Source organism: Ranitomeya variabilis, chromosome 1 (assembly GCF_051348905.1).
Source record: "Ranitomeya variabilis isolate aRanVar5 chromosome 1, aRanVar5.hap1, whole genome shotgun sequence".
In the NCBI taxonomy this organism is placed as follows: Eukaryota; Metazoa; Chordata; class Amphibia; order Anura; family Dendrobatidae; genus Ranitomeya; species Ranitomeya variabilis.
The window spans coordinates 629656011-629671936 of NC_135232.1; the positions used below are offsets into that span (position 1 = coordinate 629656011).

At 45.4% G+C, this 15926-nt stretch overlaps 1 protein-coding gene across 4 annotated transcripts in view; it reads left to right on the plus strand.

Annotated features, from left to right (window-relative positions):
* The first annotated feature begins 1896 nt into the window (after positions 1–1896).
* EXD1 (exonuclease 3'-5' domain containing 1) overlaps positions 1897–15926 on the plus strand; it is a 178305-nt gene continuing 164275 nt past the window's right edge. Inside the window, exons 1-3 of one of the 4 annotated variants that reach the window (XM_077293348.1) lie at positions 1897–2110; positions 4097–4251; positions 7050–7118. In XM_077293348.1, coding sequence (XP_077149463.1) covers positions 4119–4251; positions 7050–7118 — 202 coding nt within the window. In that variant the 5' untranslated portion in view covers positions 1897–2110; positions 4097–4118. Of the gene's footprint in view, positions 2292–2458; positions 2564–4096; positions 4252–7049; positions 7119–15926 lie in introns of those variants that run through there. The other 3 variants (XM_077293359.1, XM_077293375.1, XM_077293365.1) reach the window with 3 other exon arrangements.

The following is a 15926-nucleotide window of genomic DNA, read 5'->3' on the forward strand; positions in this document are numbered from 1 at the left end:
GCGCTCCAATTTTTTCTTTTTCTATTCCTTTGGATTATATGCACACTTATTGGATGCAGCACCCCCATGGTAATACTAGGACACACACAGCTACAGCAACCGTAAGAGTGGAATGTGGAAAGTTTTGTGGGTCAGCACAAACCAGCAGTGCGGAGGTGTTTTCTTTCTATTTTTTGGACTGTTTCCAAAAGCTGGTGGCAGTTGCAGTCGCATGTGCACCCCAGTCACGAGCCTGCACCAGCGTCTGATGTCAGCGGACAGGTCGGATTCTTCGAGAGACAGATGTAGTGATGGCCTACACCAAGATTTGTTTTTTTTTTCCTTCTTCTGCCTCTGTCTGGGGCCCACTGGCATTTCACCGGCGGTGTCCTAGTGGGCCAGTCCGACCCCGGCAGTATGTATGGGTGTGTATAGATATAGCTAAGTTGTGTGTGATGAAGTAGCAGAACTGTGTATATTGATGTGGCAGAGCTGTGTGTATGGGTGTGTAATGATGTAGTAGAGCTGTATGTATAGATGTGTGATGATGTAGCAGAGCTGTGTGTAATGGTGTATTAGAGCCGTGTGTTTAATGATGTAGCAGTGTTGTGTGTAATGATGTAGCCGGGCTGTGTGTTTGACTGTGTATTGATGCAGCAGAGCTGTGTATATAATGATGTAGCAAAACAGTGTGTATAGCTGTTTAATGATGCAGTAGAGCTGTGTGCAGGCCTGTGTAATGATGTAGCAGAGCTGTATCTATGGCTGTGTAAAGATGTAGCAGACCTGTGTGTATGGGTGTGTAATGATGTAGCAGACCTGTGTGTATGGGTGTGTAATGATGTAGCAAAGCTGTGTATATGGGTGTGTAATTAGATAGCAAAGATGTGTGTGTATAGCTGTATAATGATGTAGCAGAGCTGTGCTTATGGGTGTGCAATGATGTAGCAGAGCTGTGGGTATGGGTGTGTAATAATGTAGCAGAGCTGTGTGTATGGGTGTGTGATAATGTAGCAGAGCTGTGTGTATGGGTGTGATAATGTAGCAAAGCTGTGTGTATGGGTGTGTGATAATGTAGCAGAGCTGTGTGTATGGGTGTGTAATAATGTAGCAGAGCTGTGTGTATGGGTGTGTAATAATGTAGTAGAGCTGTGTGTATGGGTGTGTAATAATGTAGCAGAGCTGTGTGTATGGGTGTGTGATCATGTAGCAGAGCTGTGTGTATGGGTGTGTGATCATGTAGCAGAGCTGTGTGTATGGGTGTGTGATCATGTAGCAGAGCTGTGTGTATGGGTGTGTAATAATGTAGCAGAGCTGTGTGTATGGGTGTGTGATCATGTAGCAGAGCTGTGTGTATGGGTGTGTGATCATGTAGCAGAGCTGTGTGTATGGGTGTGTGATCATGTAGCAGAGCTGTGTGTATGGGTGTGTGATCATGTAGCAGAGCTGTGTGTATGGGTGTGTGATAATGTAGCAGAGCTGTGTGTATGGGTGTGTGATAATGTAGCAGAGCTGTGGGTATGGGTGTGTAGTAATGTAGCAGAGCTGTGTGTATGGGTGTGTGATAATGTAGCAGAGCTGTGTATATGGGTGTGTGATAATGTAGCAGAGCTGTGTGTATGGGTGTGTAATAATGTAGCAGAGCTGTGTGTATGGGTGTGTAATAATGTAGCAGAGCTGTGTGCAATGATGTAGCAGAATTGTGTATGGGTGTGGAACGACGTAGTAGAGCAGTGTATAGCTGCATAACGATGTAGCAGAGGCTGAGCTGTGTGTACACCGCGGGGAGCTGACATCAGGCTATGTGGGGACATATGTGTTGTCCCTGTCTGGCGTCTGTACAGTTTGGTGGTGTGCAGCCCTCTGTGGTGCTGCACTCACTGACTGATCCAGTGTCTGACGCGCAGGGAACCTCTGGGACGTGAGTGTGAGGCGAAGGAGGCGCAGCACGTGACCTCCCCCAGGTGCAGGCTCTGCCTCCGAGCGCTGCATTGGCCCCTGTGGAAAGCGCGTCCACGTGCTCCCTCCCAGTCACGAGCTTGCACCAGCGTCTGACGTCAGTGGCCACGCACTCCCGGAGCCCACGGACTACTCCCGTGTGCGTGGACTGGTCGGATCCTTCGTGTGACAGGTGCAGTGACGGCCTACACGTGTCCGAGGAGCGTGTGACTGATGCGCGGCAGGGTCGCCATATGCTTTGTATCCATGGGCTGAAGCACAGCAAGGTTGTGGCCAGCGCGGCCTCTTTAACCCCTTGATACTTGATCTAAATTGACCTCTTAAAGGGGATGTCCATGATTCATTAACAATGTGTGAGAAATGCTGTGATATAATGAGGGGCTGGGGAGACCACTGCTTATCTGTTATCACCTACACACAAGTGACCGCTGCAGACAATCAGCAGTCCTATTTACCAACCAGGCCAGACATTTTTTTTTTACATGAGTTTTTTTGGCAAACATCGTGTGAGTGTAACCCTCGCTGATGTGTCTCGGACATGATGGGAGGTCTCGGCAGGGCGGCCAACTTCAGCTGCTGGTTGTGACCTGCTGGAGCTTTGGGTGGTCCGTAGTTGCTACTTAATGTAAGTCTATGAGAGGCAGAACGAGGGTCTCGCAGACTGAGCGCGTGTGACCGTCATCAGTGAGAAGTTACTGTCACACGATGGCGGCACGCGACTGTAGCGGAGCCAGGAAGAGCTGAGAGATCTTACTCCAGTCCCTGACCAGAGGAAGACTTGTGGCCACTGGTCAGCTGCTCCTCAGCTCCTGTCTACAGCAGGCCCCATTGTGAAGCCTCGCCGCTCCTGAGAAGTCGGGGCCTTTTTGTACTTTTGAATGTCGCCATCAATTTTATCATGTGACGCACTGGAAAATGGGGGAAAATACCAAGATTAAAATAGCAAAAAAAGTGCAATTTCACAATCGTTTATAGTATGAATTTTTTAATTTGCTATGTTCACTATACGGTAAAACTGACCTGGGTCAGTATGAGTATGCAGATTGAAAAAAATGATTTTTTTTAAATTTAAAAGATGAAAATTTTGTTTTGCTTGTTGCCACCTGTTCTCGCTATTATCAGTTGAATATAACACTCAACATTCTCCTCTGCTCGTGCTGATCCCCGTAAAAGCAGTGGAGAATGATGTGCACGGTCTTCAGCGCCGGGGAACAGCGCGAACAGTACCACTGATTCCCAGTCCACCGGTTTGTGTCATCAGAGTGCATGCGTGCGGGACATTTTGCGGCCCATGCTGCTGTTAAAAAAAAAAACCCAAAACCCTCCAAAAACAGACATGTCAGCATATTTTGCCCACGGACACAGGGGTGGCCGGGTGTCAGCCGTGCAGTTGGTATCTATTTATTTTCTGTGTTGGGATCAGATCCTGGCCTTGGATTATATAGCGCTGATAGGATTTGCTATTATATGCTACTGTGCTCAGAATAGCCCGGCTTACCGCCCTGTCCTAAATAAATGGCTAAGTAGCTGAAGGCAGCATTTTTTTTCCCTTCCTAATGTTTATAACATTAACTAATGAATGAAATAGAGTAAAGAAACATTTTTTGGCATAACTGTATTTTAGAAAATCTTCTCTAAGGCTATGTGCCCACGTTGTAGAAAGCATGCAGAATTTTTCTGATCAAATCCGGACTCCCTTCGCAGGAAATCCACTTGCGTTTTTTTAAAAGTTTTTAGCGCGTATTTGTCGCTTTTTTTTCCGCTGATTTTTAGCGTTTTCTTTTCAATGGTCCAAATACAATTCTATAGCGGCAAAACCGCCAATTAATGAACATTGCTGCATTTTTTTTTCCGCAATGCTTTTCCGCTGCAAAAAAAAAAAACGCAGCATGGGCACAAAAATTGCGGAATGCATTAAAATAATGGGATGCTTTATGTAAGCGTTTTTTAAGTGTTTCTGCAGCGGAAAACCGCCGCAAAAAACGCTAAAAATCCGGAACTTGGGCACATAGCCTAAATGTTGTCTTTTATGTCTTCTGCAAGGAAAACATTACATTTCACTACTGTTAGTCTTCTAAAATTCTCTCTGTAGTTTACTCCTGATACTTTTTTTTTTTACTCTTATAATGCTAACTACCGTATATTAATTATTTTGCAGTGAGTTCTGTTTTAGCTTTACTATGGACCCAGTCACAGATACAGACTTTCTAAGCCGGTTCATTGGGACAAATGTAAAGATCACAACTATTCACGGATGCTTTCAGGGGGAGCTGTTTCATATTGATGCGTCTCGATCCATCATGTTAGTCAAAGGTGAGTAAGTGTTCTTGCTTGTACAGTAATTCTAGAATCCATAAGACAGTCTTAGGTATTGCGACAACTATAGGTCATTTTAAGAAAGTTGCTAACTACTTGCCTGTTGTGCCCGGTGCCGATCGTTGCCACCACAGAGTGATCACAGACTGCTCTTGCCAGCAATTCAGTGGCTTCCACTGACGTCATGTCTACAGAGCAGTGGTTTCTCTTCCACGGATGGTGCATCTACAGAATAGTGACTTCTCTTCCACTGACGGCACATCTATAGAGCAGCAGCTTCTCTTCCATTGACGGCACGTCTATATAGCAGCGGCTTCTCTTCCACTGACGGCACGTCTACAAAGCAGTAGTTTCTCTTCCACTGACGGCACATCTATAAGCAGCGGCTTCTCTTCCATTGACGGCACGTCTATATAGCAGCGGCTTCTCTTCCACTGACTGCACGTCTACAAAGCAGTAGCTTCTCTTCCACTGACGGCACATCTATAGAGCAGCGGCTTCTCTTCCATTGACGGCACGTCTATATAGCAGCGGCTTCTCTTCCACTGACGGCACGTCTACAAAGCAGTAGCTTCTCTTCCACTGACGGCACATCTATAGAGCAGCGGCTTCTCTTCCATTGACGGCACGTCTATATAGCAGTGGCTTCTCTTCCACTGACGGCACGTCTACAAAGCAGTAGCTTCTCTTCCACTGACAGCACATCTATAGAGCAGCGGCTTCTCTTCCACTGACGGCACGTCTATATAGCAGCGGCTTCTCTTCCACTGACGGCATGTCTATATAGCAGCGGCTTCTCTTCCACTGACGGCACGTCTATATAGCAGCGGCTTCTCTTCCACTGACGGCACGTCTATATAGCAGCGGCTTCTCTTCCACTGACGGCACGTCTATATAGCAGCGGCTTCTCTTCCACTGACGGCACGTCTATATAGCAGCGGCTTCTCTTCCACTGACGGCACGTCTATATAGCAGCGGCTTCTCTTCCACTGACGGCACGTCTATATAGCAGCGGCTTCTCTTCCACTGACGGCACGTCTATATAGCAGCGGCTTCTCTTCCACTGATGGCACGTCTATATAGCAGCGGCTTCTCTTCCACTGACGGCACGTCTATATAGCAGCGGCTTCTCTTCCACTGACGGCACGTCTACAAAGCAGTGGCTTCTCTTCCACTGACGGCACATCTATAGAGCAGTAGCTTCTCTTCCACTGACGGCCCATCTACAGAGCAGCGGCTTCTCTCCCACTTTGCTCTGTTGAAAGGGTATTACTGTCAATGTCATGCCGATTGACATCAGGGTCCCCGATGCATTAATGCCAGGAGCCGGATGTCAATCAGCATGACGTCGGCAGTCACTTCCTGTCAACAGAGCAGCCCGGAAGAAGAATAGCTGCTCTGTTGCCTTTGTAGTAGTTGAATCGCTGTCCGGAGCAGTCAGGGATCGTTCTGAGCAGGCGTCAAGTAGAACAGGCAAGTAGTTGCCTCTGTTAGCAGCTACCTGCTTGTCAGTTTTTATGCCAATAGTAAAAATACATAAATAATAATATAGTCCTGGACAACCCCTGTTGAATGTCTTGTTGTGCCTAGTAAAATAAGTAAGCAAAACATGGAATTGCTCCGCTCTGATCACGGTGTTCCTCGGCCATCTCTTGTCAGTTGAGGCCTGTATAGAAACTGCAGCTTATTACCTGCAGCACATTAGTCTAGTAGTAATTGACCCCTTTTTAAGGCCTAGTCCATTGATATGAGACGATGTGCTGCACTAAACTATCAGTAACTTGTTTTCTGATCAGTGGTCCTTTAATAGCTTGTTTATACAGGCAGACCACACTTCTGATGCGTACTGAGCAATCAGTATACATAGGCTGTCATTTTTCTTGGTAGCATAAGTCCTGTTTACACAAAAAGATGCACTGTCGAAAATTATGATCTTTTCATGTAGCACAAAAGATTATTTCCCCCAATGAACGAGCGTCTTGCTCATTCATTGGGTGATCGTCAGCCTGTTCAGACTTTAAAGGGAACCTGTCACCCCCAAAATTGAAGATGAGCTAAGCCCACCAGCATCAGAGGCTTATCTACAGCATTCTGTAATGTTGTAGATAAGCCCCCGATGTATCCTGAAAGATGAGAAAAAGGTTAGATTATACTCACCCAGGGGCAGTCCAGTCCGATGGGCGTCGCGGTCTGGGTCCGGGGTCTCCCATCTTCTTACAATGACGTCCTCTTCTTGTCTTCACGCTGCAGCTCCGGCACAGGCGTACTTTACTTTGCTCTGTCCTCAACAGGGCAGATACTGAAGGCGTGGGCCTCTCTGACCTTTCCTGGCACCTGCGCACTGCAGTACTTTGCTCTGCCCTCAACAGGACAGGTAAAGTACGCCTGCCCCGGAGCTGCAGCGTGAAGACAAGGAGAGGACGTCATCGTAAGAAGATGGGAGGCCCCGGACCAGACCGTGATGCCCATTGGATCGGACCGCCCCCCAGGTGAGTATAATCTAACCTCTTTTTCTCATCTTTCAGGATACATCGGGGGCTTATCTACAGCATTACAGATTGCTGTAGATAAGGCCCTGGTGCTGGTGGGCTTAGCTCATCTTCGATTTTGGGGGTGACAGGTTCCCTTTAAGATTATCATGAAATGAGCGTTCTTAAGAAAGTTGGGGCCTTCTCTCTCTTTCTCTGGTTCCCTGGTGATGTCATAGTTTGTAAAGAATAAAATTACTGGTCTAAGTCTAATTGACGTTTTATTATTTTATAGTATTTCAGACTAAGTTGTTTGTTCTCTTTCAGTGAAGGATTTAAGTACTGGTAAGACTTCACCTGGAGCCAAACTGTTTTTCGGAAATGTTATTCTCAAAGGTAATGTGTGATTTTTCAGTTTCTGTGGTATTTAATAAATTAAGTCAGGAGTGTACAGCTTAACTACGGTAGTAGCCATCATTTTAATTTCTATTTCATCATTTAATAGTACACATATAAATAAGAAACTTTGTAATGTATCTTATCAGAAATCTGCTTCTTTATCTGCCAGAACTGATCTTTCATTAATAAAATCTGCATTCAGTGAAAACAGATTATAACATTGGTGAGATAGGAGAAGACGGTTGTTACGGGTAAGATTTTATGTAGATGGAAGGGGAGAGGAGGAGGAAGGAGCCAGAAGCAGAGCTCCGCCTCCTCTGTGCCCTCCTGGCAGAGAAAGAAGCAGATTTCTCTGATAAGATATATTACAAAGTTTCTTATGTATATGTGTTCTACTGATTTTTCAAATAAAAATTAAAACAATAGTTACTCTTTAACCCCTTCATGACCCAGCCTATTTTGACCTTAACCCCTTTCTGACCTCGGACGGGATAGTACGTCCGAGGTCAGAAGCCCCTCTTTGATGCGGGCTCCGGCGGTGAGCCCGCATCAAAGCCGGGACATGTCAGCTGTTTTGAACAGCTGACATGTGCCCGCAATAGGCGCGGGCAGAATCGCGATCTGCCCGCGCCTATTAATTAGTTAAATGCCGCTGTCAAACGCAGACAGCGGCATTTAACTACCGCATCCGGCCGGGCGGCCGGAAATGACTGCATCGCCGACCCCCGTCACATGATCGGAAGTCGGCGATGCTTCTGAATGGTAACCATAGAGGTCCTTGAGACCTCTATGGTTACTGATCCCCGGCAGCTGTGAGCGCCACCCTGTGGTCGGCGCTCACAGCACACCTGATTTTCTGCTGCATAGCAGCGAACAGCAGATCGCTGCTATGTAGCAGAGGCGATCGTGCTGTGCCTGCTTCTAGCCTCCCATAGAGGCTATTGAAGCATGGCAAAAGTAAAAAAAAAAAAAAAAAAAAGTTAAAAAAAATGTGAAAAAAAATAAAAAAATATAAGTTTAAATCACCTCCCTTTCGCCCCAATCAAAATAAATCAACAAAAAAAAATCAAACCTACTCATATTTGGTATCGCCGCATTCAGAATCGCCCGATCTATCAATAAAAAAAAAAAAAGCATTAACCTGATCGCTAAACAGCGTAGCGAGAAAAAAATTTTGAAACGCCAGAATTACGTTTTTTTTGTCACCGCGACATTGCATTAAAATGCAGTAACGGGCGATCAAAAGAACATATCTGCACCAAAATGCTATCATTAAAAACGCCAGCTCGGCACGCAAAAAATGAGCCCTCAACCGACCCCAGATCATGAAAAATGGAGGCGCTACGAGTATCGGAAAATGGCGCAATTTTTTTTTTTTTTTTTTTTTTTAGCAAAGTTTGGAATTTTTTTCACCACTTTGGTAAAAAATAACCTAGTCATGTTAGGTCTCTGTGAACTCGTAGTGACCTGGAGAATCATAATGGCAGGTCAGTTTTAGCATTTAGTGAACCTAGCAAAAAAGCCAAACAAAAAACAAGTGTGGGACTGCACTTTTTTGCAATTTCACTGCACTTGGAATTTTTTTCCCGTTTTCTAGTACACGGCATGCTAAAACCAATGATGTCGTTCAAAAGTACAACTCGTCTCGCAAAAAATAAGCCCTCACATGGCCAAATTGACGGAAAAATAAAAAAGTTATGGCTCTGGGAAGGAGGGGAGTGAAAAAGGAACACGGAAAAACGAAAAACCCCAAAGTCATGAAGGGGTTAATGACCTGGCCATTTTTTGCAATTCTGACCAGTGTCCCTTTATGAGGTAATAACTCAGGAACGCTTCAATGGATCGTAGCGATTCTGAGATTGTTTTTTCGTGACATATTGGGCTTCATGATGGTGGTAAATTTAGGTCGTTAATTTTTGCGTTTATTTGTGAAAAAAACGGAAATTTGGCAAAAATTTTGAAAATTTCGCAATTTTCAAATTTTGAATTTTTATTCTGTTAAACCAGAGAGTTATGTGACATAAAATAGTCAATAAATAACATTTCCCACATGTCTACTTTACATCAGCACAATTTTGGAAACAACATTTTTTTTTGCTAGGAAGTTATAAGGCTTAAAATTTGACCAGTGATTTCTCAGTTTTGCAACAAAATTTACAAAACCATTTTTTTTAGGGACCACCTCACATTTGAAGTCAGTTTGAGGGGTCTATATGGCTGAAAATACCCAAAAGTGACACCATTCTAAAAACTGCACCCCTCAAGGTACTCAAAACCACATTCAAGAAGTTTATTAACCCTTCAGGTGTTTCACAGCAGCAGAAGCAACATGGAAGGAAAACATGAACATTTAACTTTTTAGTCACAAAAATGATCTTTTAGCAACAATTTTTTTATTTTCCCAAGGGTAAAAGGAGAAACTGGACCCCGAAAGTTGTTGTCCAATTTGTCCTGAGTACGCTGATACCCCATATGTGGGGGGAACCACTGTTTGGGCGCACGACAGGGCTCAGAAGGAAAGGAGCGCCATTTGACTTTTTGAATAAAAAATTGGCTCCAATCTTCAGCGGACACCATGTCTCGTTTGGAGAGCCCCTGTGTGCCTGTCATGCGGGTACTGGGTAGACTACAGCTGATTACCCGGGCCCCTGCGATATCCCTCAGACTAGGGAAAACCCTGTCTGTCCCTCTCCCAGAATTTACACTGATGGTGTGCTTGTCTGGGCCGCCAGGCCTGACCCTGACTCCTGTTTCAGTCCTATGCTGAAACCTCCACCCGCCACCCAGTGATTAGACCACACACCAACCCCTACAGAAAGCACAGACAGGGAACACTAAAAACGCACCACGCCGCAGACACACAGGAAAACACTAAAATGTGCACAGGGCAAAACAAATACAAATATAGGAAGGAGAAATATGACAAAGCATAATACACCACCAGATACGATATTTCTTCTCCTAGACCACCACTCCAGACCGAGATCACCAGGCACAAGACACAAACTATAATCGGCGACGCCCAAAGTCCAGAATGACTATTTAAAGGCCACGGGCGTGACCCAGCCTCCAACCCGATTACCAGCTAGATTAACCCCGGACAACCTGGATAAAGTCTAGCCGGCGCCACAGAACGTATAGTGGACGAATGTGGAATTACCGCTGTCTGTCGGACGCCCTAGTGTGAATAGCGTCCGACATGACAGTGCCTAAACATTGGAGCTCCCCCACAAGTGACCCCATTTTGGAAACTAGACCCCCCAAGGAACTTATCTAGATGCATAGTGAGCACTTTAAACCCTCAGGTGCTTCACAAATTGATTTGTAAAAATGAAAAAGTACTTTATTTTTCACAAAATATTTCTTTCAGCCTCAATTTTTTCATTTTCACATGGGCAGCAGGATAAAATGGATCCTAAAATTTGTTGGGCAATTTCTCCTGAGTACACCGATACCTCACATGTGGGGGTAAACCACTGTTTGGGCATACGGTAAGGCTCGGAAGGGAAGGAGCGCCATTTGACTTTTTGAATGAAAAATTAGCTCCAATCGTTAGCGGACACCATGTCGCGTTTGGAGAGTCACTGTGTGCCTAAACATTGGAGCTCCCCCAAAAGTGATCCCATTTTGGAAAGTAGACTCCCCAAGGAACTAATCTAGATGTGTGGTGAGCACTTTGAACCCCCAAGTGCTTCACAGAAGTTTATAACGCAGAGCCGTGAAAATAAAAAATATTTTTCCTTTTCTCAAAAATGATTTTTTATTTTCCCAAGGGTAACAGGAGAAATTTGACCCCAAAAGTTGTTGTCCAGTTTCTTCTGAGTACGCTGATACCCCATATGTGGGGGTAAACCACTGTTTGGGCACACGTCGGGGCTCGGAAGGGAAGTCGTGACGTTTTGAAATGCAGACTTTGATGGAATGCTCTGCGGGCGTCACGTTGCGTTTGCAGAGCCCCTGATGTACCTAAACAGTAGAAACCCCCCACAAGTGACCCCATTTTGGAAACTAGACCCACAAAGGAACTTATCTAGATGTGTGGTGAGCACTTTGAACCCCCAAGTGCTTCTCAGAAGTTTATAACGCAGAGCCGTGAAAATAAAAAATAATTTTTCTTTCCTCAAAAATAATTTTTTAGCTCGCAATTTTTTATTTTCCCAAGGGTTACAGGAGAAATTGGACCCCAAAAGTTGTTGTCCAGTTTGTCCTGAGTACGCTGATACCCCATATGTGGGGGTAAACCACTGTTTGGGCACACGTCGTTGCTCTTAAGGGAGAGAGCACCATTTGACTTTTTCAATGCAAGATTATCTGGAATCAATGGTGGACCCCCTGATGTGCCTAAACAGTGGAAACCCCTCAATTCTAACTCCAACACTAACCCCAACACACCCCTAACCCTAATCCCAACCCTAACCATAACCCTAACCACAAGCCTAAACCTAATCTTAACCCTAATTCCAACCCTAACCCCAACACACCCCTAATCCCAACCCTAACCACAACACACACCTAACCCTAATCCCAACCCTAACCATAACCCTAACCACATGCCTAACCATAACCCCCAACACACCCCTAACCCTAATCTTAACCCTAATTCCAACCCTAACCCTAAGGCTATGTGCCCACGTGGCGGATTTGTGTGCGGATTTTTCCGCACCGATTTAGAAAAATCCGCAGGTAAAACGCACTGCGCTTAACCTGCGGATTTACCGCGGATTTCCAGTGTTTTTTGTGCAGATTTAACCTGCGGATTCCTATTATGGAGCAGGTGTAAAACGCTGCGGAATCCGCACAAAGAATTGACATGCTGCAGAAAATACAACGCAGTGTTTCTGCGCGGTATTTTCCGCACCATGGGCACTGCGGATTTTGTTTTCCATAGGTTTACATGGTACTGTAAACGTGATGGAAAACTGCTACGAATCCGCAGCGACCAATCCGCTGCGGATCCCCAGCCAAATCCGCACCGTGTGCACATAGCCTAATTCTAACCCTAATTGTAACCCTAACCCTAATTGTAACCCTAATTCTAACCCTAATCCTAAGTGTAACCCTAATTCTAACCCTAATCCTAAGTGCAACCCTAATTCTAACCCTAATCCTAAGTGCAACCCTAATTCTAACCCTAATCCTAAGTGCAACCCTAATTCTAGCCCTAAGTGCAACCCTAATTCTAGCCCTAAGTGCAACCCTAATTCTAGCCCTAAGTGCAACCCTAATTCGAGCCCTAAGTGCAACCCTAATTCGAGCCCTAAGTGCAACCCTAATTCGAGCCCTAAGTGCAACCCTAATTCGAGCCCTAAGTGCAACCCTAATTCGAGCCCTAAGTGCAACCCTAATTCGAGCCCTAAGTGCAACCCTAATTCGAGCCCTAAGTGCAACCCTAATTCGAGCCCTAAGTGCAACCCTAATTCGAGCCCTAAGTGCAACCCTAGTGGAAAAATAAAAATAAATATGTTTTCTTAATTTTTTTATGTTCCCTACCTATGGGGGTGATAAAGGGGGGGGGGGTTTATTTACTATTTTTTTTTTTTTATTTTGATCGCTGTGATAGAACCTATCACAGCGATCAAAATGTACCTGGAAAGAATCTGCCGGCCGGCAGATTCGGCGGGCGCACTGCGCATGCGCCCGCCATTTTGGAAGATGGCGGCGCCCATGGAGAAGACGGACGGACACCGGGAGGGACGTTGGAGCTCGGTAAGTATGGGGGGAGGGTGGGATCGGAGCACGGGAGGAGCGGACAGGAGGACGGAGGGGAGCAGGGGACATGACAGGACGGAGAGGAGGAGATCGGTGGCGTTGGGGTGGGGGGGCAGATCGGGGTCTCCAGCCATGGCAGATGCTATTGCAGCATCGGCCATGCCTGGATTGTAATATTTCACCAATTTTCATAGGTGAAATATTATAGATTGCTGTGATTGGCTGTTTCACTTTCCACAGCCAATTAGAGCGATTGTAGCCCCGGGGGGGGGGGGGGGGGGAGGGGTGGTGAAGCCACCCCCTGTGGGCTGAAGCACCGCTCCCCCTGTCCCTGCAGATCGGGTGAAATTGGAGTTAACCCTTTCACCCGATCTGCAGGGACGCGATCCCTCCATGACACCACATAGGCGTCACAGGTCGGATTGGCACCGACTTTCATGACGCCTACGTGGCGTCAAAGGTCGGGAAGGGGTTAACCCCTTTCTGACATCGGACAATAATGCGTCCATGTGACCTGGGCCTTTTTGACTAGGGATGGATTACATCCGCGCGATCGCCCTCGCACACGGGCGGTGTGCGGGCGATCACCTCCTGGTGTCAGCCAACTCTTACAGCTGACACTCTGCACTAAGTGCCAGGAGTGGTCACGCGCCGTTCCCGACAATTTAACCCCTGAATTGCTGCATTCGAATGAGAAAGCAGCATTCCAGGAGCCGGCAGAGGGCTGACAGTCCCTCTGCCTTTGGATGGAGACTCCGTGGCGTGATGCGGATACCCGATCGTTGCCGTGGTGACCTGATGTCGTCATGACGACTCCGGGTCACTAGAGCTAGGAAACTTGCTGATCATGCGCAGTGCATGATCAGCAACTTTCTCTTGTCAGTGCAAAGCTGAGAGATTGCATAGCATAGGGATGCTTCTGTATCCCCATGCTGTACAAGCGATCAGCCTGCAAAAATTGGTAGTCCCATAGTAGGACAAAGTAAAAAAAGTTTTTAAATTGTAAAAATATTTTTTAAAAATCAAGATACTGTATCTATATATGTTTGAATGAAAAATCTAAACAATGAAAGTACACTAGTTAACCCCTTTAGTGAACATCATAAGGAAAATAAATAAAAAACAAGGCAAAAAAAACAATGCTTTATCATACCGCCGATCAAAAAGACGAATATAAATAAACATGGTACCGCTGAAAACACCATTTTGTCCCGCAAAAAACAAGCCACCATACAGCTCCATCAGCGGAAAAATAAAAAAGTTGTAGCTCTCAGAATAAAGCGATGCAAAAATAATTATTTTGTCAATTAAATAGTTTTTATTGTGTAAAAGCGCCAAAACATCAAAATATAGAAAAATGAGGTATCGCTGTAATCATATTGACCCGAAGAATAACATTGTCTTATCAATTTTACCATACACGGAACGGCATAACCCCCCCAAAAGAAATTCCTGAATTGCTGGTTTTTGTTCGTTAATCCCCCAAAAATCTAAATAGAAAGCGATCAAAAAATGTCATGTGCCCGAATATGGTACCAATAAAAACGTAAACTCCTCCCGCAAAAAACAAGCCATCATATGACTCTATGGGCCAAAATATTGAAAAATTATAGCTCTCAAATTGTGGTGATGTATAAACTAGTTTTTGCAATAAATGGCTTATTTTACGGTGTGACAGCAGCCAAACATAAAAACCCGATATTAATCTGGTATCGCTGTAATCGCACCAACCCAAAGAATAAAGTCGCCTAATCACTTATACCGCACAAGGAACAACATAAAAAATAAATAAAACAAATTCTTCACCTGCTGTTGATTTTTTTTATTCTGCCTCCCAAAGATTGCAGTAAGGCTCTGTGCACATTTATCCTGCGCTCTGTGCTGAGCACTTTCATCGGGGTTTACGTGTAAATCTCTGAAATACGTGATTCAGGCAGAACCCCCGGTGGAAGATTACCTATAATGAGGCAGATGGAGGCACTATGGAAGCCATGGGACATGTGATCCCGTGGTGTCCATCTTTTTAGGATTGCATAAAAGTATCGTAGGCCACAGTTTTGTGCACTTCTGAAAAGGGCACCTCTGAACAGAGGCCAGATGGTGTCCAGAGTAACTCTGCTGACTCATTTATAGTGAATGGATCCATTGGGGTTTGCATCTGAACCACGTCACTCAGAGACTTAGATAGAAACCCCAAAGTAAGTGGTCAGTGTAGAGCGTCGGATAACTGTGATCTCTAACGTTATGTGAAATGTTCCCAATAAAAGCTTCAACTCCACAAAAAAGCAAGTTTCTACTCAGATCTGTCATCTGTTAACAGAAATATAGGGGGCTTCCACGTTACTCTGGAAAGCTAAATGGCTCCTAACCCGCCAAGAAAAATTCAGCAAATTCTCCACTCCCAAGTCCAAATGCCTCCTCCCTTCTAAGCCCCACAGTGTACCTAAACCACATATTGCGTTCACGTTTGGCATTTGAGAGCCCTCCTAACTTACTAGTGAATACTTCCAGAAGCACGGCCTGGTAATGGCATACTGGTGACTACAACGTACCGGTCATTACAGCGTACTGGTCACTACAACGGCATTTTGCAATTTTCACTTGGCAACATTCATTGCTGCTTGTTGGTGAAAAATACCCATGGAGTCAAAAGCGTCACTACATCTGTAGATAAATTCCCTAAGATCGGGGTCACACTTGCGAATATAATGTGAGAAACTCGCGCCTCCATACCCGGCACTGCCGCAGGCACTCGGGAATGGAGCATGAGGCTGCATGTATTTCTATGCAGTCGCACGCTCTGGTCCTAAGTGCCGGTGGCAGTGCCGGGTATTGTTGTGAGTTTGTCGCATTGCACTCGCAAGTGTGACCCCGGCCTAAGGGGAATAGTTTCCAAAATGGGGTCACTTGAGGGGAGGATTCTGCTCTTCTAGCAATTAGGGGCTCTGTATATGGAGCCCACAGATTGTTCTAGCAAAATCTGTGCTTCAGGAGGCAAATAGCGCTCCGATTCTCCTGAGTCTCTCTGTATGGCTAAGTAATACCGTACAGCCACATATTGGGTCTTGCCACGTTCAGTAAAAATTGTGAGACAAA